Source organism: Diabrotica virgifera, chromosome 2 (genome assembly GCF_917563875.1).
Source record: "Diabrotica virgifera virgifera chromosome 2, PGI_DIABVI_V3a".
Lineage (NCBI taxonomy): Eukaryota > Metazoa > Arthropoda > Insecta > Coleoptera > Chrysomelidae > Diabrotica > Diabrotica virgifera.
In genome coordinates, this window is record NC_065444.1 from 188317925 (window position 1) to 188343641 (window position 25717).

At 31.7% G+C, this 25717-nt stretch overlaps 1 protein-coding gene across 2 annotated transcripts in view; it reads right to left on the reverse strand.

Moving 5' to 3' along the window:
* The window catches only part of LOC114326786 (5-hydroxytryptamine receptor 1-like), a 2054074-nt gene that overhangs the window by 225539 nt on the left and 1802818 nt on the right, over positions 1 to 25717 (reverse strand). For both annotated transcript variants that reach the window (XM_050642977.1, XM_050642978.1), the window contains one exon: positions 15797 to 16014. In XM_050642977.1, coding sequence (XP_050498934.1) covers positions 15817 to 16014 — 198 coding nt within the window. In that variant the 3' untranslated portion in view covers positions 15797 to 15816. The remainder of the gene's footprint in view (positions 1 to 15796; positions 16015 to 25717) is intronic.

Genomic DNA, 25717 nt, shown 5'->3' on the forward strand with positions numbered 1-25717 from the left:
CATGTGTTGTTTTTCACATCAACGCTTCAATTGAAAAATAAGAAAATAAGTATTTTAGAGGCATGAAAATTCATGTTTAAATGATTGTTTTTGAGGAAGTGCCTACATACATTGAAGCTCAAACATTCAGTTTCAAGATTCTGGTGAGTAATCGGGCTTAATTTCAATTTAAATCGTTGTTTTTAATTGTTAATCATGTGCATCCACTCGACCCTTAAGCCACCGCAACTGCGCGTCGCACTATATGGATCGTATCGCACTATATGATTGGCGTATTTAACAAGCACATTGGCAATAACTAATTGAATAAATAAATAAATTAATAAAAGAAACTTTGTTAATAATAAATTATAAAATTTTAATAAATTTCAAGTATGTGTTGGGAACTCTTCGCATACGTAATTGCGAAAGGTATTGTACTTATTACTGAGAAATTTTTAACAGTTAGAGATTTATAATTTAAACATTAATGACGTCTTTCTCAAGGTTTTGTTCATCTTCAGTTTTGTATATAGTCATTAACTTTCTTTAAATCCAGTTATTGAAATTGCGAAATATATACAAGATAAATAATCATGGTACAAATCGGTAATTAACATTTAACTATAGTTAAAGAAAAGTACTAACATTTAACATACAGAGTGAATGAATATAAAAAAACGCACATGACCATTAATTTTACATTACAGTTTGAGTATAACAATACCGGGAAAGCTCTTTACAAAATTAGGTAAATTATCAGTAAGAAAAATGACATTTTTTATCATTTACAACCTATCTGAAGTTTGGAATGAGTTTAGTGCAACTAAATCTCATTAGGGAGTTGAGATATGCATCTGTTGGCAGATATCTGTACCGATTTTTAATTAATTAAGTCCATTATTGAAAAGGTAGTTTCGCACACATAAGTTGAGCCAAACATAGAACACAATTTCAGGACCAAACATTTGCAAAATTGCCAAACATTATATTCTCAATTTAATGACGGTCCGCAGAAAACTAGCCTACGGTTGATGCGGACCGCGGTCCACCAATTGATGTCCGCTGATAGAGGGTAGTACAGAGAAATTTATTAAAAAAGACACTATTGGTGACTGTCGTAGCTAGGCACTTGATAAATATTTTGAGTTTTAAATACCAACCCAAAATACCAACCCTTATAAGTATCAGTGGGTTCGGTGAACGTTTTAAATTATTAATAATTTAAGGCCAAAAATGCACCATTTTAAGAATATTTGTCTATGTCTCACGATGACTCTGCAAGTAGCAGAAGCACAATATATCAAAAGAATTTAGAAAAAGTTAGAAAAATCGATTTCCTAAATTTTAATTTCTCGATTATAAACTCTCAAAATTTTTTTTGATTTTCCGAGGAAAATATGTTTATTGTTTGAAAAGCTGGTAAGTTTATAAAAGTTTTTCCACGACGATTCTTGGCGGATTTAGTCCTGTTCTTGTTAATGGATTGCGACGTTTCTCTTTATAACTGGTATGTACTCGATTCATATATTACGCATATCCCATTTGTTAAGAGGTCTATACTTAAGTTATCCTTGTAAATCATTTAAACAATTTGTGGAAAAAAATAAGGTATTTTTTTACGATACTATTATATTATCTATCTTGTACGTGGAATTTAATTACGAATTTCTAGAAATACCGACAATGTCCAATTATTAACTAATAAATCGGGTTAATATTACAAAGGTTTACTGAAAAATTATTAAAATTATGAAATTTTATAATAGTCCATGTAGTGAGACCGCTCCCGTCTGAAAGAATTTCTGATTCGGTTTGAAAGAAAGTTATATATAATTTATGAAAATTATATATGAAAGTTATATGGGAAAGTTATATATAGTCGGATATGGAACTACTGACGAGGAGGAAAATACCTCCGAAACCGGTATAGACTCTTCCTGCACTCTTCGATTTAACTAGAGTATTACACAGCTGCTGCATTTTCGTGTTGCAAAAAAATTGAAAATGTTTATACATTTTAATTCATTTTCTGTTTTGTTGAGTACTAAGGAATCTTTCTTGTTGGAACTTTTACCACGCTGAGCAGATGGGTTGTGAATTATTTAAAATTTTCTCTTCTTAATTTCCTCGGCATCCTGTATGATTTATAAATTTTGAAAATCTCAGGAGGTGTAACCAAAGAAAGTATTCCACCTGTTGTCAATCTGGTGGTATGGGAACAATATTCATTGTCGTTTTCTGTGCTACTTCGATTGATGACTTATTTTGTTTTTCGGTAGATGGTTCTAGTTCATCCGCGGCATTTCGTTCTTTGCAATTCGGAAAGGCCCAAAGTGTGATACCTGGGGAAATCGGAGAAAAGAGGATATGGGACTACTGATGAGGAGGAAAAAAACACCGAAACCGGTATAGCCTCTTCCTGCACTCTCTGATTTAACCAGAGTATTATGCAGCTGTTGCATTTTCGTGTCGCAAAGAAATTGAAAATGTTTATACATTTTAATTCATTTACCTTTTGTTGAGTATTAAGGAATCTTTCTTGTTAAAACTTTTACCACGCTGAGCAGATGGGTTGTGAATTATTTAAAATTCTCTCATCTTAATTTCCCCGGCATCCTGTATGATTTATAATTTTTGAAAATCTCAGGAGGTTGTAACCAAAAAAGTACTCCACCTGTTGTCAATATGGTGTCATGGGAACGATATTTGCTGTCGTTTTCTCTGCTACTTCGATTGATAACTTATTTTGAAAGAAAGTTGATAGTTTTCGAGTTATAGGCGATATAAAATCTGAAAACTGCAAAAATCCGCATTTTCGAGGCTGAAAAACTCATATTTAAATTAGTATTTTTGAGGTTACCAAGTGCTTAAATTGTCGCTCAAACATTCATTTTCAAGATTCTAAAGAGTGGGCGGGTCTAACGTCAATTCACACCGTTGTAATTTAATGGTGAATTATGCGTGTCCATCCGATTTTTTTGCCGGTGCGGCGCGCTCTATTTCAACAATCGCCTATTTTCCTCCGAAAAATATTTTTTTAGATTCTTTGGGATATTTTAAATAAAATAGGTTTCTTTGTGATTTTTCCCAAAAGTTAATAGTTTTAGAGTTATAATCGATTTAAAATCCGAAAAATGCCAAAATACGCATTTTTGGATTTTAAATCCCTTATAACTTTAAAACCCTTAACTTTTGATAAAAATGATAACAAACTTATTATATTTAGAAGGTTCCAAAGAATCTTAAAAATTATATATTTTGGAGGAAAATAGGAGACTGCTAAAGTAAAGTGCGCCGCAACGACAAAAAAATCGGATGGACACGCACATTTAACAATTAGAAACAACGGTCTAAATTAAGGTCTAATTAACAACTTTTTAAAAACCCGATCAAAATCTTAAAACTAAATGTTTAAATTTCAACTTATGTATCTGGCAACCTCAAAAACACTAACCTAAATATGAGTTTTTAAGCCTCGAAAATGAGTATGTTCACATTTTAAATAGATTTTAAATCGCCTATAACTGGAAAAGTACGAATTTTTTAGAAAAAATACACGATACCTTTCTTGTTTAGAATGACCCAAAAAACCTAAAAAATATATTCCAGGGCAAAAAATATGATCTTTTGTATTTGGAAAAAAATGTTTAAACAATTTCTGTCCAAAAATTCCGTCCGGCATCCTTCAGATTTGTTTAAAGGGGACATTTTTGAATAGAAGTCCACAAAAAAGTCGAATCAGAATTTTCTTCAGACGGGAGCGGTCTCGCCACGTGGACTATAAGTTAAAGAAAACGAGAATAAACAAAAACGTAGGTACCAAATTGTTAGTGAATAAATATAAGTACTCAAACAAAAAACATTAAACATATTGGAAAAGTTTAAATCTAGAAACGTAGCTAATCAACGATAGCACTTTGACAAGGCACGATCAAAATTGTTGCATGTATTCGAGGAGCATGAAAGAAATTTTTTAAAATAATATTTATGTGTTTTCATGTGTCATGAAATATTTTCATGACCTAAAGAGACAGAACATGCCTAACCGGCCATCCATAAAAAACATTCCATGACAAATATATGTTTCACCAGACAAAGCAGACAAGTCGTTAATCAATCCTCTTCTATGACGCAGCAGCAACTCCCAAAACTTTAAAATATTAGTGATATAAAAAAAAATCTAGAGCGGCAACAGAAAGACGACACAGGAATACGTGATGGATTCGACGGTTACTTGATCGAAGTTAATTTTATTTAACAATAAAACATTAACAACTTTTGTTTTTAGAACTTACACAACATTTATTATTAGTCCAAGTAATGAAGCTTAAAATAGGGCAGAACCTCGCAATTTTTACAGAAGGGATCGCTTTACTTGAACATTTGAGAATAAGTAGTGGATAGTCCAAGGATCAAAATCTATATCATGCCAAAATGCGCTTTTACCATGGGGGTGGTTGCCACCCCATCTCTGGGGTGGAAATTTGTTCTTATATTTTATTCGCAAAAGTTGGCGAAAAGGTTCATTCTAAGTAAAAAACGTTCTATACATTTTTTCGATAAAATTGATAGTTTTTGATTTATTCGCTATCGAAAGTATTAGTTTTATATCGAAAAAATCAATGTTTTAAAAATGTTTTCTGCTAATATCTCCAAAAGTTTTCATTTTATCAAAACAACTTTACTTAACAAAAAAGTACCTTTTGAAAAAATAAACAAAACCGTTTTCTTAAATTTTCTATAAGACCAATAGTAATCGAGCTATAGTTTATTATATGATGGCTCTTCTTCGTCAAATGCTAAATATTGTAGTTTCAAAGTCAAAAGTCGGGAAAATTATGCATATTTCGAGAACAACTTATTCAAGCTAATTAGTCCTGTCGCCAGGGGGGGTACAACGGCCTCCTTAATTCAGATGGACTTACCTAATTTTTTTTATATATTTTGACCCGTAGAATACGAATTTTTGGGTAACAGTTGATCCGGAAGTCGATAAGATTGTTATAGACCAAGAACTTGAGGAATTACATAACAGCGATTCCTCGCAAAACAAAACATCTTTTTGTATTTTTTGGGTCATTTTAAGCAAAAAATATTCCTATAAGTTTTTTCGTAGAATGCATAGTTTTCGAGATAACCGCGGTTGAACTTTCAAAAAATCGAAAAATTGCAATTTATAAACCCGAATAACTTTTGATTAAAAAATAAAGTAGCAATTCTGCTTACCGCATTTGAAAGTTTAAGTCAAATTATATCGGTTTTGATTATTTGCATTGCTAAAAATAAATTTTTTTATTGTTAAACTAATCTATAAACACATAGTGTTTCCCGTGCCTAATACATACGTTTTAACGCATGCTACGTAGAAATTGCCTCGCTTGCACTTGTAGCTACTCGTTAGATTTTAAATGAGAAATCATAGAAAACATCACTCACATACTAGGTGTTTATAGCTTTGTTTAACAATAAAATAATAAATTTTTAGCAATGCAAATAATCAAAACCGATATAATTTGACTTAAACTTTCAAATGCGGTAAGCAGAATGGCTACTTTATTTTTTAATCAAAAGTTATTAGGGTTCAAAAATTACAATTTTTCGATTTTTTGAAAGTTCAACCGCGGTTATCTCGAAAACTATGCATTCTACGAAAAAATTTTGCTTAAAATGACCCAAAAAATACAAAAAGATGTTTTGTTTGGCGAGAAATCGCTGTTATGTAATTCCTCAAGTTCTTTGTCTATAACAATCTTATCGACATCCGGATCAACTGTTACCCAAAAAATTCGTATTCTGCGGGTCAAAATATATAAAAAAAAACTTGGGTAAGTCCATCTGAATTAAGGAGGCCGTTGTACCCCCCCTGGCGACAGGACTAAATTTAAAGTACTTAAAAATATCTATATCCAGAAATAAGAAAAAAGTCTCTAGCTTAAAAGTTAAGTGACATAATGAAAAGAATATCAGTCCCTATTTTTTCAGCGAAAAAGTGATCGCAAGCAACCCCCTAATCACCACCTTAATTAAAATTAGTCATTGACCTTATTTGGTCTTTTTTATTTATATATTATTAATAGGTTTTAGAAGTTTGACTGGCTTAGAATGATTAGTTTTTAAAAAACTGTAGTTTAAAGTGAATGACGAGTTATTGTAGATTGGAAAAAAATGGCCACCTTTTCTTCAGAATAGCAAGATTACCATCAGCAATACGAAAAAATGTTTAAATATGAAATTGTAGCTTATTTAATTCCCAAGAACATGGTTTGCAAAAATTTTTTCTACGGTAAAAATTGAATGAGCTATTAACAATTAAAACTTTTAGTAACATGCAAAAACCACCTTTACCAACCCTTTCAAAGTCACCTCTTTTTGCGACTGAATATTTTAAAAAGATTTAATATTAACAGTCTTATAGATCTTGTTAAAACCTATCAAATTATTTTTACCAAACTTTCTAAGATAAAAAATAAAAAGTTACGTTTTAAAAATCAATATATTTTTTTGAAAAAAAAAAAAGGAGAAATCAAATATGAAGCATAAACATGTAAATTAGCGGTGTTTTTAGTCATTGGTCTTATTCATTCTTATTTATTTACGTATTATTAATATATTCTAGAAGTTTGACTGGCTTAAAATGATTAGTTTAGAAAAAACTGGAGTTAAAAGCAAATAACGAATTTTTGTAGTTTGCTAAAAAATTACATTTTTTTTCAGAATAGAAAGATTACCATCAGAGATAGGAAAAAATGTTTCAATATGAAATTGTAGGTTATTAATTTATAAGAAACTAGTTTGAAAAAATTTTTCTGGGGCAAAAATTGAGTGAATCATAAATGAGTAAATATATCTAATAACATTGATTTTTTCTATACAAAACTAACACTTTCGATAGCGAATAAATCGAAAACTATTAATTTTATCAAAAAAATGTATAGAACATTTTTTGCTTAGAATGATTGATTTTATCAACTTTTGCTATCAAAATATAAAAAAAATTTCACCCCCGAGATGGGGTGACAACCACCTCCATGGTAAAAGCGCCTTTCGGCATCATATAGATTTTGATCGTTGGACTATCCACTACTTATTAACAAATTTTCAAGCAGATCGATCCATTCTGTAAAAATTGCGAGGTGAAAAACTTGGGTTCCTGGCCCATACTTATAATTTATTATCACTACAACTGATTTGGCAGAGTATCTTTCTGAAGTAATGTATTTTTACTATGTATCTACACTCTACACTTTATAGTCTTTAACTGAATATAGTGCAGTCATCCGAATTCCATCGTATTGCATCAATTTACTTGATATTTTCACTATAAGTAGGGAATATCTCAACAAAAAATCTACCCTTTTTATTAGTGCGCTTTTATTTTCAGGGTGGTTGGTTCCCACCCCTTCCCGGGGAGGAAAACTGTTTTGTCAAAATACGGATGTGGCTAGACAACCTAATTGCTAGACAACCTAATTGCTAGACAACCTAATTCTAAGCAAAAACTCTTGTATATATTTTTTTGAAAACTCAATACTTTTTAAGTTATTCGTGGTTAAAAATTTGCAATTTTTATTGAAAAATTACAACTTTTAAAACGGTGTTTTGTGAATACTTTAAAAATTATGCATCTAACGAGAAAAACTATTTAAATCATTTTATGTAGCTTATGAAAAATCAAAGAGATTCATTTCTTCATAAATCTTCTATAATATAAAAAGAGATTTGGTAGGTGAAAAGAGATTTTTTATGCATGCTCAAATCGGTGTATTAAACTTAAAGTAACAGAGAAATTAATGAAAAAATTGATGACTAATAATTTATTTTAAGATACAATGCGAGGTATAGTTAACCCCTCATCCACCAGATTAAAATGCATCGTTTTGCTTCTACAATACCTTTTATTATAGTGTTATTTCTATGTTCAAAAACTTAAGCATAGAACTTTACTAACTAAAGCACAGTTAACTATAGAGATCAAACTATAGAGCACATTTTCAAATTGTCTTAAAAATCTTCTTTTAAACGATAAAAATTTTCAGTACAAAAAAGTAGAGTTTTTTCACATAAGAATTTTGTTTTTTTTTTATTACTGTATGTCTTTATCATTGTCGAGTTTCATGGAGAAAAAGGAAAATCTTTAAAAAATCTAAAAATTAGCTCTATAATTTAGTCTTTTTTTTTCAAAAACCATACATTTTAAGCCCGTCCAACTCTTTGAAATAGAAAATAACACCATAATTAAAGGTACTGTAGAAGCAAACGATGCAATTAAATCTGGTGGATGAGGGGTTAACTACACTTTGCATTTTATGTTAAAATAAATTATTCACAAATATTTTGGCACTTTATCTCGCTTAGTTTGAATGTTATCGACATTCAAGTGCTCGTTTTAAAGGTCTCTTCAAGCACTACAAAAGATATTTTGTAGCATTGTACTTTTAAAATCGACCATTTCTCTGTTCTTTTAAGTTTAACACACCTATTTGAATATGTTCCAAAAAAATCTCTTTTCACCAACCATATCCCTTTTTGTATTATAACTAGAAGATTTATAAAGAAACGAATCTCTTTGGTTTTTCAAAACGTTGTCATTCTACAATACAAATGGCATACTTTCACCTAAAAATAACTCAAAAATTATCGAGTTTTCAAGAAAAAAATAAACAGCTGTTTTTGCTAAGAATTAGGTTCTCAAGCCACTTCTGAGGAGAGGTGGGAACCACCCTCAAAATAAAAGCGCACATCGGCATAGGGTATACTTTGAATTATGAGATAAGAAGAGGCCATTTCCAAAACTTCATTAAAATCCATGCAGTAGGATCGAATTTGGAGGTAATATTCTGTCTTTGCTCTCATGTCTGGCGTAATAAGTTGAGGAGCGGAGAGGTATGCGTCGCAGTGTCAGAATAATTGAAGCGCTTATTGTATTAAGCCGCCAGTGGTCGCTATATGAGATTTTCTCTTACGGTTTCAGAAAATTTCGCACAACTTCTTTTCTGGGAAATTATACGCGCTGTAGTTCCTTCTAGTCTCCTAACTATCCTCCTTCGACAATCTAATAGACTCGTCCGCTCAGATAGTGACTCAGTTTTTTAGTATCACCATGTTGTTGAGTCAGTGCGCTTCATGTGAGAGATTCTGTCATCAAGCGACCACCGGCGTCACCAACTGTGTACAAAAATTAATTTTATTTTTCCCCTTAAAACCTAAAATAATATCCTTTTATGATGTAATAAAAGGCGCCGTGGATGTGGTCGATGATATGAAAATCCTATATTCTGTTTCACGGGTTAGTTGTAGATGGTCACTTACCATATATTTTTCAATGTTAAATATTGGCGGCATCAATAGTCACATTTTATTTAAAGATAATAATAATAAAACAGAAAAACGTCGTGTCTTTTTAAAGCAAATGGCTTTATCGTTGATGAAACCTCATCTTTTTTGTAAAATTGTGTAAAGGAAGGCAAAAGTTGGATATGTGAGAGAAAATTTTACGCGCGACCACTCGCGTAACAATCTACCTAGCGACCAATGCCGGGTTAAGGGTATAAGTCCACAGTACTTAGTATTGAGAAAAACGAAAAATACTGTTTAGTTTAGAAACTTGATGACCTATCAAATTTTGTTCTACAGCTGAAATGTAGAAGGAGACTAGTAGAGTGACATGTGATACAGCAAACTTGGCTTTGAAAACTATTAAGGCCAAAAAGTCATTTTTAAAGGCTGGAACTTGTTTCCTTTGTACAATCAATGAATAAAAGGCGAAATAATGCTGCTTCACTATAGTTTAATAGGAAACTTGCACATTTTTTTATTACATAATAATGTTCAGTTTTGTACAAAAATGAGATTTCCAAAATGTCACGCTTCAAAAACTCATAATAACTTAAAAGTACAAATTTAAAGTCTTCTATATCTTAAAATAGTTCAAACGACCCGTGACGTCACATAGTTAAATTGTGTGGTTCAGTTTATGGTTATATTTACGTATATTCTTCTTCTTCTTCTTTAGTTTATTGGTCTCCACCTACTTGGGTATTTAGCCAGATCGTCGTCGGGGAATAAAGGAAATATATTTATATTCTAATGACATTTACCGTATGTCATTATAATATAATATACCAGTTTGTTGAGATTGCAGTTTGATACAGTTTTTGAAGGAAAGGAAAGAAGGTTTACTATTGAAAATAAAACCATTTTGTAAAATACAAATTTTCTATGAATAGTTCAAACGATCAAAAACATCTGTAACGTCACATAACTGTATTTTCTACTGACGTTTCTTCCTCTTCTTAATGTGCCCTATCAAGTGCCGTTGACGTTGGCGATTAACATGGCGAAACTGTCTCTGTCTCGAGCTATTCTAAATAGTTGTTCTGCTTTCTTTATTTCTGTCCACTCCCGAATATTCTTCAACCAAGAGGCTTGTTTTCTACCAATTCCTCTGCGTCCTTCGATTTTAACCATCATAACAAGTTGAATAATACTATACCGGTCTCCCCTTACTACTTGTCCAAAATAGGCCATCTTTCTATATTTGATGTTAATAAGCAGCTCGCGGGCAGCATTTGCTCTCTTAAGGACTGCTACATTTGTCAGCATAGCCGTCCATGTTATTTTCAGTGTACGTCTGTGCAGCCACATTTCAAAGGCTTCCAAACGATTAATGGTGGATATTTTTAATGTCCATGCTTCGACACCATACAAGAGGACTGACCAAATGTAACATTTAATCATGCGCTTTCGAAGTTGAAGTTTCAAGTTATCATTACAGAAGAATGACCTCATTTTTAAAAATGTCGTGCGGGCTATCTCGATTCTACATTTTATCTCTTTATCTGGATCTAGATGTTCAGTAATATGGCAACCAAGATATTTAAAAATGGGTACTCTTTTAATTATATGACCATCAACATATAACCGTGAATCTTGATGGCCTAAACGGCTAAATACCATGTATTTTATTTTTGAACAGTTTATGTTTAGGCCAAACTCTCTTCCCACTGTATCAATAGCATTTAAAAGGTGCTGTAATGCATTCATATCATCACTTAAAATAACTGTATCGTCTGCATATCTGATTGTATTTATCAGAATTCCATTAACTTTCACACCCCATTCCAAATTATGCAGCGCTTCCTTAAATATTATATCTGAATATAAATTGAATAACAGTGGGGACAGTATACAACCCTGTCTGACACCTCTTTTTATTTTGCATATTTCTGTTGATTTTCCATTAATGCAAGCTCTCGCTGTTTGACGCCAGTATAATTTTTCTATGATTCGTACATCTTGACTATCAACTCCTTTATCCTTTAATATTTTAATTAATTTGTGATGCTGTACTCGTTTATACTGACGTTTATAATCTGTAATTTAATAGTTATTTATGATATAAGTGTTAGAAGTACACGTTTAAGGCACGCATGTGAAAGTTTGCAGAGTGAGCGATAGCGAGTTCTGCAATTCACATAAGTGCCTTAAAAATGTACTTTTTATCACGCATATCATACAATATTTTTTCTACAAACGTAATTACAGGAAAATATTTACAAAAACTTTTACTTGAACGTGACTGACATTCCATTTTTATATTTTTTTGACATTACATCAAAATTGTCTATACGGTCAGTACGAACTGCAGTGCCTTAATAGTTATTTTCCTAACAAGTGCAGAAAGTCATTCTTTTCCGCACGCGACTGCAGTTTGCCGAACGACCCGAAGCGGGAGTTCGGCAAGAAGTCGAGTGCGGAAAAGAGACTTTCTGCAAGAGTTAGGAACAATATTTTTTTACGAGTCTTTAAAAAATGACCAAATCTTAATGAATTAATTTAATTAATATGAAAATACATACACAAATTAATTCTTTGAAAAGGTTGTCAAAACAAAGCTTTCAATATAATTAGTTAGCATGACGACGATCTTGGTTTCCATGACGATGATTCAAAACGACTGTTACTGTCTACCGATTTGACTTCCGAATATTATGTCAAAATAATTTTATTTCATCGAATTGTCGCGTTAATTTCATTAAAACAGGAACACAATAAGTTATATTTGAAATAAATTAGTAAATAATATCTAAATTTTAGTTTAATTATTTTAAGGTCATATTAACATATTTAAATTAACACACGTGCGGAGAAGTAAAAACCGCGTGCGGAAAAGTAACACGTGTGCAGAAAAATAACACGCGTGCGGAAAAGTGAAATTTTCTAAACTAAAATGCGTGCGCGATAGTAGACATTTTTGCACGCTCGTAGAAAAATTTTTTTTAAAGCACTAGTGCCTTAAAGTAGCATTTTTAACGCTCGTATGGAGTGCTAAAAATGGCATTTTTAACACGGGTATAGAAAAAATTATATATACAATTGGTGTAGAATATAAACATACAACCCCGTGACGTCACGACGCGTTTTGGGGTGGCTGGTATAAGTTGAATTTTTAGTCGTCTTTAGGGGCCAAACGAAAGACAAACAAAACTTTTTTATTTGTGATACACGTTCTAAATTATGATCTGTTGTGATTTATACCATTTTTTTCGAATTTAAAATTTTATTCAAGTTCCCTATTATTAATTTATTTATAAAAATAGGTTTATTGTTACAAACAAGATCTAAAATACATCGTAAGACTAACTAATGTAAGCTAACCGAAGTAATAAAATAAATGACACTGTAAACAAAATGACACAAACGATGGTGGCGCCACAAGAATTATTGTATAAAGGTAATTAGTCCCGGACTAGTTCCCTTTAGACGCTCAACAAAAATTTTATCGTGCGATATTTCGCGTATGGTGAGAGATACAAATTACTTTTATAGACTCATCGATTTGTCGACGTTGGTTTAACAAAATGTATATCTCACTTTAATTTCGTACGGAAGTGGACTTATTCCCTTTATATAATAAGCGATTCAATTGTATATGTACTTTTTAATTTATTTTAATCCTAATATTTTTAAATCTGATAAATCGTAAGCATTAGCTTCTGAAACTGTAAAGTTCCTAAGATAGTTTAGAATTTCATTGTTTTTATTGGTATTGACGAAGGTTTTAAGTTCTATGGTAGCATCATTCAACTCAGTTTTGTCTTTAGGCGCACAAGTTCTTTGTCAGGTTTTCTGATGAGCTCTGATTTGTATAAAACAGACAGTTGAAAAGGGTATCTCGAGAAACTGTGCAATGATGAAAGGCTTGATCTTAAAATTAAGGAAGCGGTGACAGGACATGACATAAGTATTAACAAAATTGAACGAGCAATAAGATGAGAAAAAAATTAGAAAAACAATGAGACCAATTCAAATGGAAAGTTCAATTAAAAGATTTAACTTCATATCCAATAAAATTTATGAAACTGGCTATACCTATACAAACGGATTGGGTGTTGTTGACTTTTGTGACGATACCTAAAAAATCAAATGCGAAAATATTGTACCTAGGTACTGTTGTAGAATTGTTTTTTTTTTGGAAAATTTCAGAAAATTAATTTATATCAGAGGCCACGAGATCATAGATTTTCTTCACCCTGTATATGACCAAAAATTGTATAGAGTCTTATTTAGTTAATAAACAGTGCTTTTTCGGGGAAGGTGAAATCGTTAATGTGGTTTTCGTTAATGGGTTTTTTGAAAGGATTTACAGACAATGGTTCGAAAATATTGGAAAGTGCATATTATTTCGTTTTGTGAACATCAATAGGATTTTTGTAAATAATTCGTAGAAGGTTTTAAACGGTAAACAAATTTTATCGAGTTTAGAATGTAAGGCTTTTGTTTGGTTTTTTGAAAAAACGATAGTTGTTTGATGTCTATTAGAATTTTAACAAAATGGAAAGTTGGATACAAATTAAGTTGGTTTTCTTAGGAAAGGAAAGTATGGATGTTTTGAGTAGAGAGGTTGTTTTTGATTGGTAGAGAAAGATCGATGGAAGGGATGAAATGTGGTGTCGGAATTTGAGAGAGAAAAAATAGACACTTTGTCATTAATATCGGGAGAGACCAGTCCAGTTTTTGATAAGTGGGAATTCAGTGTAAAGTGGTGAAATCGGCCTTTGCGAACAGAATCAAGTTGAAACAAAATCGTTGACCGGTTGAGAAGTGAATTTTCCTGTCTCCGAGGAAGATTCCTTTGTTCTGTCTAGAACGAGTAGCTGATTAGTATCTATTTGCACAAGATATCGAGCAAGGAGAAAACTGAGTAGAGAATTCGAGGAGTCCAGGTTTTGTTTGTTTTTAAAGCAGTTTGGACGAGAGGGACCTTTTCGCAACATCCAAAGAGTACGTGTGGGAGAATCAAGGACGAGGCAATCTGGGAAAAGAAGGGGTGAAGAAACAAAAAGGTTAGTCAAATCAATTGTCGAAACGGAGATAGCTTGTTTATATCCGCACCATATATCGTCGGCTTACTGCCAAAACCGACCAACTCCATTTTTAAAAGTTTTGAGAAACCCACCTTTAAACTTTAATTTGAAATGAAAAATCGTCTGAATTTAAATAATGATTTAATAATTGAAAAGTATGACAAAAATATTTTTCAGTTATTAAATAATTTTTTTAAATTCAGTCGATTTTCAATTTCAAATTAAAGTTTAAAAGGTAGATTTCACAAAACTTTTAAAATGGAGTTGGTTGGTTTTGGCAGTAAGCCGACGATATGCTTAATTTTTTTTGTATTGAAAAGTTCTGTAACGCAGTTAGTCATTCCAAATTTAAGTAATCAATTCAAAGGGAGAAAAGTAAATTTTATTAAATTTAGTATGAATACATAATAATTTATTTAAATAATTTTTTTTGTTAAAACAAGGAGACAGCAGAATTACAGCTTGATTTATTGATTAAGAAATTGTTTCAACAAATTTAGATTTTTGTATTTTTTCAAATCTTATTTATACGGCATATTGGACAAGTAAATAATAGATTACATTTATATGATATTGAATGTGTTTAAATTTCCCTGTTTTATCCCGGAAGAAGTAATCAACTAGATATATTAGAAGCCACAAATCAAAGGTATTGCACCGAATACAAAATTAGCCCTGAGAATAAAGTTTATTAGAAAATTTAATTTGAATTTGGTTTTGTTTTTACATAGGCAGAAATTAAAATAATTAAATAATTAATTAAATTAAGAATTTGCTAATCAATCTAATAAAAGAGATAAAGTAGAGCATAACACTACGTATATATTATATTGTGTCTACCGAAGATACTCATCTAGCATGCCACAGGAAGGAGAAAAAGAAATGTTGTGTCATTTCAAAAAATTTCGAAGTTTGTGGGGATGATCATATAAATTTTATAACTTTTGTATAAAACTGACACAAAAAGCTATCGATATTTTTATATATTTTTTTCTTACAATAGTCTTGTATAAAGGTGGTTCTAATCTTCTGGTACAAAAACTGTGCTGTTTTTAAATTGAGAATAGCGTTACGTTAGCTACCTATTAATGACCCACTAGAGAATTCTATTAATGAGAATTCTATTAAACAACGCTCGCCTACTTGCGGGAGGTGCAGGCGTTCTCGAGCCGTCTCGATGTCTTCGGTCAGTCTTTCCTAGGGAGATCCAAGAACCAGGTACCTGCGTGACGTCACAAAAGGGTTGCCGCTATATTCTATTCTAGTACATTTAACGGAAAACCAGCTAACAGGAAATAGAGTATATAAGTGAATAATTTAGATAATCAGTTTGAACCAGATTTTTTTCTACATAACTTGCCTATAATTATTTGATTTGTATATTACGTTTTTGTGAACACTTGAACACCTTTTATTTTTTTTTTGTTTTAGTTTAAAAAGTTACTTACCTATATTGTTCGATCGAAAATCATAGAAATGATTCGTGTGCCGCTGCATCTGACTCAGGTACTTTAACTTCGTCACCGTCGGCTTCGATATATTCGACGCCTTCTTCGTAGTCCATGTGGCACCTGTTTATATGATGGTCGGGATCGCCGTACTGACTATGGTAGAATTCTTCGCGCATCATGTGATTTAAGCTGCCACATCGACAGTATAAAATAGCCTACAAGAGAAGAAGACGGCGTTAGAATACGATAAAGTTATGTAATCCAAAAAAGTAACTAGGTGTTAACACGTCAATACGCGCATCATGGTTTTACACAAGTACACGACCTGTGACAATTTGCCTGCTTACAGTAAAGCGGCTTAAAGTTAACCAAATATTTTTAAAATGTGTAAATACTATTTCCAAAAATCTTTTAGTATTCCAAATTAAAATTGGTGTTGTTGTTCTCTTGTTTTTCCTTTTACGTGACGAGCAAACACACCCCTTGCGCAAAATACACACACACACTCACACACACACACATCGATTTTGGACGGTGAACTTTACATCGGCCGTCCAAATTTCGATAATGAACTATACAGTAGTGATGTTGATTATAGGTACTTTCGAGTATTCGTTACAAATCGTTACTTTTGTACAAAGTAATCATTTACAGTATTCGTTACTTTGACTACTATTATTACTTTTGTTACTTTTGTATTTGTGTACCGGTAATCACATCGAGAATCGTATTTCTTAGTAGGTAGGTATTTTGTATAGGTATTTCGATATAACAACGACTTTCGCCAATCTGTTTAAGGGATAAAAATGATTTGATTACTATTACATATTAATGTTGTTACTTTTTTATTTTTTAAGTATCGGTAATCATACCAAGAATCGTATTTCTCATAAAAATGATTTGATTACTATGATTACTTTTCTTACTTTTGTATTTGAGTACCGGTAATTATTTCGAGAATCGTATTTCCCAGTAGGTAGGTATTTTGTATAGGTCTAGATATAGATCTAGATAAAAATATAGGGTTCTCGCATTCGATCTTTATAATTGACATACATTACATATTTTACGTATACCATTATACCTCCCTCTGTTTTATCTTCTATCTTCTCCTAACCCTCACAACCTTAAAACACTTAATACCGATAACGATGTTCGATAACACTCGCAAAATACCGGTCCCGTCCGTTATTCGCTGGGATACGATTGGTAGAAAGTAATCAAGTGTACTGGTTGTAGATACAATAGTCGTTACTCGCTCTGATACGATTGGTACGAAGTAATCGAAGTAACGAGTACATTGTAACGAATAGATATTTTTTCAACATCTCTACTATACAGGGTGATTGATTAGTGGGGTAAAGCTCAATAGATCCGCTATAGTAATAGATAGCAATACAAGTTAATATCAAAAATTTTAGCCACCTTTTAGCTTCACTTACAAAATTAGTTAGAATATTCACAGGGTTTTCGATAACACAGTGGCAGACCAAAATTATTATGTTTTTTTTTTAATAGAACACCCTATATTTTATTTTAAATTCGAAATCCTGTTAACTTCATCACAAAAATATCAAAGTTTGTTATGTTATATAGGGTATTTACAAAGTTATAAAAAATTTTATATGAAAATCGTAACGCGTTCAACTCCCTGTATAAATAAAAATAAGCAGAACAGCAATGGTTTATTAATGCCATATTTTTTTACGTATTGTCAAAATTTTCAAGAAGGGTTGATATTGCTAATTTTCTTTATATCAAATACAGGGTGAGTCAAAACGCAAGTACATTATTTGCTCAGTAATTTTAAATTAAACACCCTGTATTTTATATCACTATTGAAAAGTGCCATTACCTTACTTTAATTTTTAGATAACATTCCCTATGTCTAAATGTATCAGTTTTCGAGATATTTTCATTTTTCAATGGACCAGTAGCGTGGCCACCCAAATCACCAGAATTTAATAAACTGGACTGATTTTTTTTGGGTTACGTTAATAACGAAGTTTATAAAAAACCTCCAACAAGGGATGAGATAAAAAATAGAATACAAAGTGTATTTAGATCTGTTAATTTACAAATGCTTCGTAGAGTAAGTAGCTCATTCAATGATCGTTTTTAGGCGTGCATAAATGTGTTAGGAGGTAATTTTGAACACCTTATGTAATTAAATATTAAAAATATTTTATTAAAAGTAGCTTCTAATTTTTTCAAACATGTTTTTTTGCAAAATATATTATGTACTGATAAATTATTTTTCGTTCTTTATTTGTTACATTGTTACATTTACATAAAAAAGTAGTGTTAAATTTTCTTCACAAAATGTAATTTGTGTTTGTGTGTTTTTTTGTAAAATTTATTACTAATTTTCTTTCTTTATTTGTTGTATTTACATAAAAAAGTAGTTTTTATTTGTTTCAAAAATGTTGCATGTTGTGGTTGTGTTTTTTTTGTAAAATGTATTACTAATAAATTATTTTTATTTCTTTATTTGCTACATTGTTACATTGATTACCAAATTGATAAGCAGTAATCGTCAATTGTCAATTCAGTCAAGGGTTACTTAAAATTTAGATAAATTTATACACCTCAAATAATTTGCTCTGAAAAATGAAAATATCTCGAAAACTAATAAATTTGGACATAGGGAATGTTATATAAAAATTAAAGTACGGTAATGTTACTTTTTAATAATGATATAAAATACAGGATGTTCCTTTTAATATTATTGAGAAAATAATGTACTTGCGTTTTGACTCACCCTGTATTTGATATAAAGAAAATTAGCAATGTTAATAATTCTTGAAAATTTTGTCAATAAATAAAAAATATGGCATTAATAAACCATTGCTGTTGTGCTTATTTTTAATTATACAGGGAGTTGAACTTGTTACGATTTGTAAATACCCTGTATAACATAACAAACCTTTATATTTTTGTGATGGAGAAGTTAACATAATTTCGAATATAAAATAAAATATAGGGTGTTCCATTTAAAAAAAAAACTTTAATTTAGTCTGCCACTGTGTTATCGAGCAACCTGTAACATTCTAAGTAATTTTGTAATGTGAAGCTCAAAGTTGGCTACAATTTTTGTTATTAACTTTTATTGCTATGTATTACTATAGCGAATCTATTGAGCTTTATCCCACTAATCAATCACCCTCTATTTGAGAACGGGACATTTCACACAAGCCGACCGTTTATCGATGCCGATGTGCCTTTTATGGGATTACCACTGGGGAAGAAAAGTACTCTTTTACCATTATATCACACCGGCTCACACCCTCACACCTCCACCGTTGCCATGGTCAAATTGGGCTACGAAGTGCTGTCCCGTCTGCAGTATTCTCCAGATTTACCTTTACAACTCCTTTATTACTAATTCTCTTTTACAACTTCTTTTTGTTTCCAAACTTGAAAAAGTCACTCGAAGGGCAGAAATTTCCCTCAAATGAGGAGTACATGACCGCCACGGAAGCCTACTTTGCAGAACTCGATAAAACGTATCTTTTAGACGGGTTAAAGAAGACGAATCAGTCTTCGAGTCAGGTGTATCGAGCTAAAAGGAGACTAAGTTCAGAAATAAATCACTACTTTTCCGAAATTTTCGTTTTTCTGTTGAAGGCCAAGTACTGATCGGACGGCCCTATAGATCAATCAAGTTAGTAAAAAATAAGCGGTTTTTCGACATATGGGAAAAGACGAGGTTTGACAGTGGAAATGTGTAATATGAGATATTACAAAAATACTACCATCTTGGGATTCATCAATTTTTTAGTGGAACGATTTTTAAATAAACAATCAAAACGTTAAACTTAGTTTTGTGCTCATAACTTAAAAACTTGTTTATTTAGAGATTTGACGTCCACAGGTAACTTTTTCAGAAAAAAAAGATATTTCGAATGAGATACGCGACATGAAAATCGGTTCATAAACAAAAAAGTTATTGCAAAACGGACGACAAAATCGCTGTTTTTGAATATTGTTAATAACAATTTTATTGTTTATTAAAATATGTTTAAATATACCTAAACTTGAGGGCATTATGGTGTGTGAATGGTGGGCAAAGAATAATCCAGATCTGTTAAATAGTTTTTGCAAAATTGAATTTGTTTATAAATTTTTTTGAAAAACGAGCTAATTTCTGAGGCTGGTCCAGTGAACTTGGCTGAATGTATCTCAATAATCCGGGGCTCATTTCCTTCGTTAAGATGAATACTAACAGCCTATGAAAAAAAAAGTAAAAAAAAATTGCATGTACGTACACAAAATTATTTGTTAATAAATAGCAGTTTTTAAGCTTATAAACAATTACAATCATTTCGTAGAAATTAGATCAAATTAAATGGCAATAAAAAATACGCAAAGTTGATTAAAATACACAACTGCAAAAAAAATTTTTAGGTCCTACGACCCTTGGGGTCTGAGATGGTCCCCTTTTTTGAAAAAATCACTGTTACGTTAATTAACAACAATAAGAGCTGAAATTAACCAATCTTTTACAAGAAAAGTCAATGTTTTTAACAAAGTTTTTAGCAAGAAAAAATGTTAAAAATTGGTTAAACAGGAGTGTTATAAACAAAGAGTATTTTGCGTTCCGACTAAAGTAAAAAAAAATAGTGGGCGTAGCCGAATGAGAAGAAATTCGCACAATACCATCCGCTAGACCGTTGCAGCTCATTTTTAACATTGACAGTATACCGGATTTGAAACTTAACATTATATATATTTTGGTAGAAACTTGAATTTTATGAATATTATTCTGTTGCACATTTATTTAGTAGAATTATATCTTAAATAAATGAATTTAAAAAATAACAATAAAAAGGCCACTTCAAAAAAGTTTTATACATCCCATTAGCTGCTTTGTTTTGGATAATTTTGCAATGAAAATAAGATAAATATTATTATTTTAATGTGGTACACTTCGCGTCATATAAAACTGGTACACTTTTTTTTTCCAATGTAAACCTGTGTTCAGACTGACAATCATTGTTCGTGAATCACGTCGTTGTTGCCATCACAGATAACGGAATTGCACTAAATCTAAATGCAAAAAAATAAAGTTTAAAATGTATATTTCGAATTGTAATACATATATTTAAAATCCACACTTGTTCACTGTAAAAGTTATTCATTTTGTATTAATTTCAAATTAAATTTTTAATTTTTCCAGTGTGTTTTATTTATTCTACACAACTTAATGCAGATTTGTCCTACAATTTACGAGGAAACAATCACACCTATCGATTTGACATTAAACATAATAATTTAAAGTCATGTCAAGATTTATTATCTATCAATATTTTTGAATTGAAATATTTTCATAAATTATAATAAAACACGAATCAATGTATGGATACTTAATTGAGATGACGGAAAATTACAATTGTTTTAGTTTTTAGTATATTAAAAAATGCGGTTTGTCGCACAGCCCCGTTTTTACCTAGTTTGATATAATATTTTCGTTGAACTGGCAACGTTGACCTAGAAATTAGAATGACACTTGTATTAGTAAACTTGGTACATTAGAACCCGATAGGTATAGGCCATTTTTTCCGGGCGCTCTATTTTGAATCCGTGTGTAGTCCAGGCTGTATCGACGACCCCATTAGGTTAATTATTCCGATTCGTTTTTTTTGCACAATCTTACTAAAAAAAAAAATCCTAATAACAAATCCAGGGTTACCAAGAAGTACCGCGGTAGAAAAATTGTTTAAACAATTTTTGTCAGATTTCATTAGTTTCATGTTTACTTATAAAATTTGGGTGACAAACTGTTTAGTTTATAATTTTAATCAACGCAGCAGTAAAACATAGGCCATGAAGAGTTCTCTGGAAAATTTCAAGACAAAATATGCAACAGGAAAAAAGTTACGCGACCTTATAGACGAGTGGCACTCCCCAAAAAAAAGCGCTTATTTCTCGAGATAGTAACCACGGTATGGTGAATGGCTAATTTTGGTCTTACTTTATGCTTTTGATGGTGCTGAAAACGAAAATGAAATTATTTTGAATTTTAGATGGCCAAACATTGTCAAAATCGCAATTTTACCCTAAAAAATAAAAAAATAATAAAATCACGTTTTTCTTAAAATTAAAAGTTACACCATTTTTTTTTTTTTTGTATAAAACACTTTGTTCCTTGTACTCTAGATTTTAACATAAACTTGATTAAACAGCTAAATTTCAAATTTTGTCACTCAGCTTTTGCGATTAAACTTTGCAATTCAAAAATCTACCTTTTACTTCAAACAATTTATAACTTTTTTTTTTTATAGTAAGAAAGAAAGATTGAAGCAGATCCCATTGTCTTCAGAAAGATGAGAAATATATACAATAAAAATTTCAGAAAAAAATATTAAAATGGAACTGAGTTGTAGCGAGTTAAACGCAAAAAAACGTGATTTTATTTTTTTTTTTATTTTTAGGGTAAAACTGCGATTTTGACAATTTTCCCCCACGCAAAATTCAAAACAACCCTAATTTTCGTTTTCAGCACCATCAAAAATATAAAGTATGACCAAAATTAGCCATTCACCACACCGTGGTCAGTATCTCGAGAAATAAGCTTTTTTTGGAGTGCGCCGCTCGTCTATAAAGTCACATAACATTTTTCCTATTGCATATTTTGAATTAAATTTTTTTGGAAAACTTCTTAATGAATCATATTTTATTGCTGTATTGGTTAAAATTATAAACTAAAAAGTTTATCACTCAACTTTTTTAAGTAAACATAAAACTAACGAAATCTGACGACAAAATGTTTAAAAATTAACAACTTCTCTTTTAATGTGTTTAATTATTTTGGACAAACCTCATTGTTATCTAAATGCTTCAAAGATGACACAATAAAATTTTTAAAAGGAAATATTTACAGCGACCAAAAATACAGCGAGGTAAAGTTGAAAAATCATCAAAATTTATTTTTCGCATTTTTGCATAAAATTTGATTTTTGAACATGTTCCACTAACTCTAGAAAAAAATATACTCCATATTCGGATTCAGTGACCTCGAAAACATAAGGAATGGCCAAAATTTGTCATTCAACGTGAAGTTGATTTTTGTGGTCAGTATAACGTAATTTTAGGGGTTGCTGGCACTCGCCAGCCAGCAGCCGTGCCCACGATTCAGTCAGTCGACTACGCCCGCTATTTTTTACTTTAGTCGGAACACAAAATACTCTCTGTTTATAACACTCCTTTTTAAACAATTTTTAACATTTTTTCTTGCTAAAAACTTTGTTAAAAACATTGACTTTTCTTATAAAAGATTGGTTAATTTCAACTCTTATTGTTGTTAAGTAACGTAACAGTGATTTTTTCAAAAAAGGGGACCATCTCAGACCCCAAGGGTCGTAGGACCTAAAAATTTTTTTTTTCGAAGTTGTGTATTTTAATCAGCTTTCCGTATTTTGTATTGCCATTTAATTTAATCTAATTTCTACGAAATTATTGTAATTGTTTATAAGCTTAAAAACTGCTATTTATTAACAAATAATTTTGAGTACGTGCATGTAATTTTTTTTTAATTTTTTTTTCACAGGCTGTTAATATACATCTTTACGAAGGAAATGAGCCCCGGACTATTGAGACACATTCATCCATATTAACTGGACCAGCCTCAGAAATTAGCTCGTTTTTCAAAAAATTTTATAAACAAATTCAATTTTGCAAAAACTATTTAACAGATCTGGACCATTTTTTGCACACCAGTCACACACCGTAATGCCCTCAAGTTTAGGTATATTTAGACATATTTTAATAAACAATAAAGTTGTTATTAACAATATTCAAAAACAGCGATTTTGTCGTCCGTTTTGCAATGACTTTTTTGTTTATTAACCGATTTTTATTTAGCGTATCTCATTCGACGTGACCTGTGGACCTGTGGACGTCAAATCTCTAAATAAACAAGTTTTTAAGTTATGAGCAAAAAACTTAGTTTGACGTTTTGATTGTTTATTTAAAAACTGTTCCACTAAAAAATTGATGAATCCCAAGATGATAGTCTTTTTGTAATATCTCGTACTACACATTTCAAATGTTATACCTCGTCTTTTCCGTTATGTCAAGTAAAAACCTAACTTGGTTGGCCTACTAGTATTATGTAAAGAATGCTCTGCTAGAGCAGTTGTTTTATGTATTTTAAATTGTATTTGTAATTACAGCTTAAATTTAATTTACAATAGATACACATTTAAAACAATTGTTGGATTTTAATAAACGATCCAAAAAATATCCGCATTAAACAGGTATTTCGAGTATTTGAAACACTATCGGATAGATACATAGTTGAAAAAGCTTTGTACACGTTGCAAAAGTCAGGATTCATTAGGCTCCGCTTTGTGGAAATAATTTTATAGACAAACGAGCCGGATAAATTGTTAGCAATAAACGCATTATGTTTGAATTATCGCTTGTTTTAAACATAAAGCGCAAATTTATAGGTGGACAAAACAAAATATTTTAATCGATGAAAAACAATTTATGAAGGCTATCCAGAAATTTTGTATGTTTTGATCTGTAGACTCATAGGGATTGGGCTAGCGCGGCCATCTTAGCACGTGGCGTTCCTCCGGTTAATAGCTGTCCGGCCGTGCTAGCGCGAAGTCACTGTCTCTTCTAGTTATTTTAGAACAGTTGTTTAAAATGTGTGCCGCGATCGAAAACCCCGCCAGTTGTGAGGTGCGATAATATGGTTCTTGTTGGCTAAAAACAACAAGCCAATTGAAATTTAGCGAGAAAGTACCCCGCACAAACCTTACGGAAATTAGGTCCCAGTGGATTTCGTTCATACTTTGGGAAAATACACTTTAAAACATCCTGATAAAAAATTCTCATCGGCACATCTCGATCGTATGGAGGATTTTCAAGATATAGAGGCACAAACTCGGAAAATTATACGATTTACTAGGTATTCCAATTTCATGAGTTACTGGTTGTCTGGCAACATGTAGAAGTTTGGATCAAGAAAAAGTACTAGTAGTCTACAATTCTTTCCTGGCTATCCAATGGCGACTTTTATTTTGACCTTGACCTTCAACGGACGTTACCTTCTAGAGTTTCAAGGGTTTTCGGCATTAAACTGATATAAACAGATTACTCATGGGTTTTGGAATCGCTAAACACGAATATGCCATCAGAATTGACCTCCGGAAGACGTGGTGGCGAGAGCCACTGCAAGGGATGTCATCTTCTAGAGCTTCGATGGTTTTCGGCATGTAATTGACACAAATAAATTACTGGAGGGTTTTTTGAGGTTGCTAAACACGAATGTGCCACCAAAACCGACTCCCGTAGCACCTGGTCTCCAAGGTCAATGAAAAAGCTCCTGGAGTTTCGAGGGTATTTGGTACTACATTAATGCAAACGGATTAGTTATAGGTTTTTGGAATTGCTGAACACGAATACGTGATCAGCACAGACACAGGACCACCTGGTGCCTAAGACACTTTATCTTCTGGAGTTTCGGAGGAATCAAATGGAGGAATCAAATGGATTACTCTTAGGTTTTTAACTCCAGAAGATAACCTGTCTTAGGCACCAGGTGCTCGTGAGTCTGTTCTGATCACATATTCATGTTCAGCAACTCCAAAAACCTATAACTAATCCGTTTGCATTAATGTAGTACCAAAGACCCTCGAAACTCCAGGAGCGCCTTTCGTTTACCTTGGAAACCAGGTGCTCCGGGAGTCGGTTCTGGTGGCATATTAGTGTTTAGCGACCTCAAAATACCCTCCAGTAATTCATTTGCATCAATTTAATGCCGAAAACCATCCAAACTCTAAAAGATGACGTCCCTTGCAGTGGCCCTGGCCACCACGTTCTCCGAAGGTCAATTCTGATGGCATATTCGTGTTTAGCGATCCCAAAAACCCGTGAGTAATCTCTTTATATCAATTTAATGCCGAA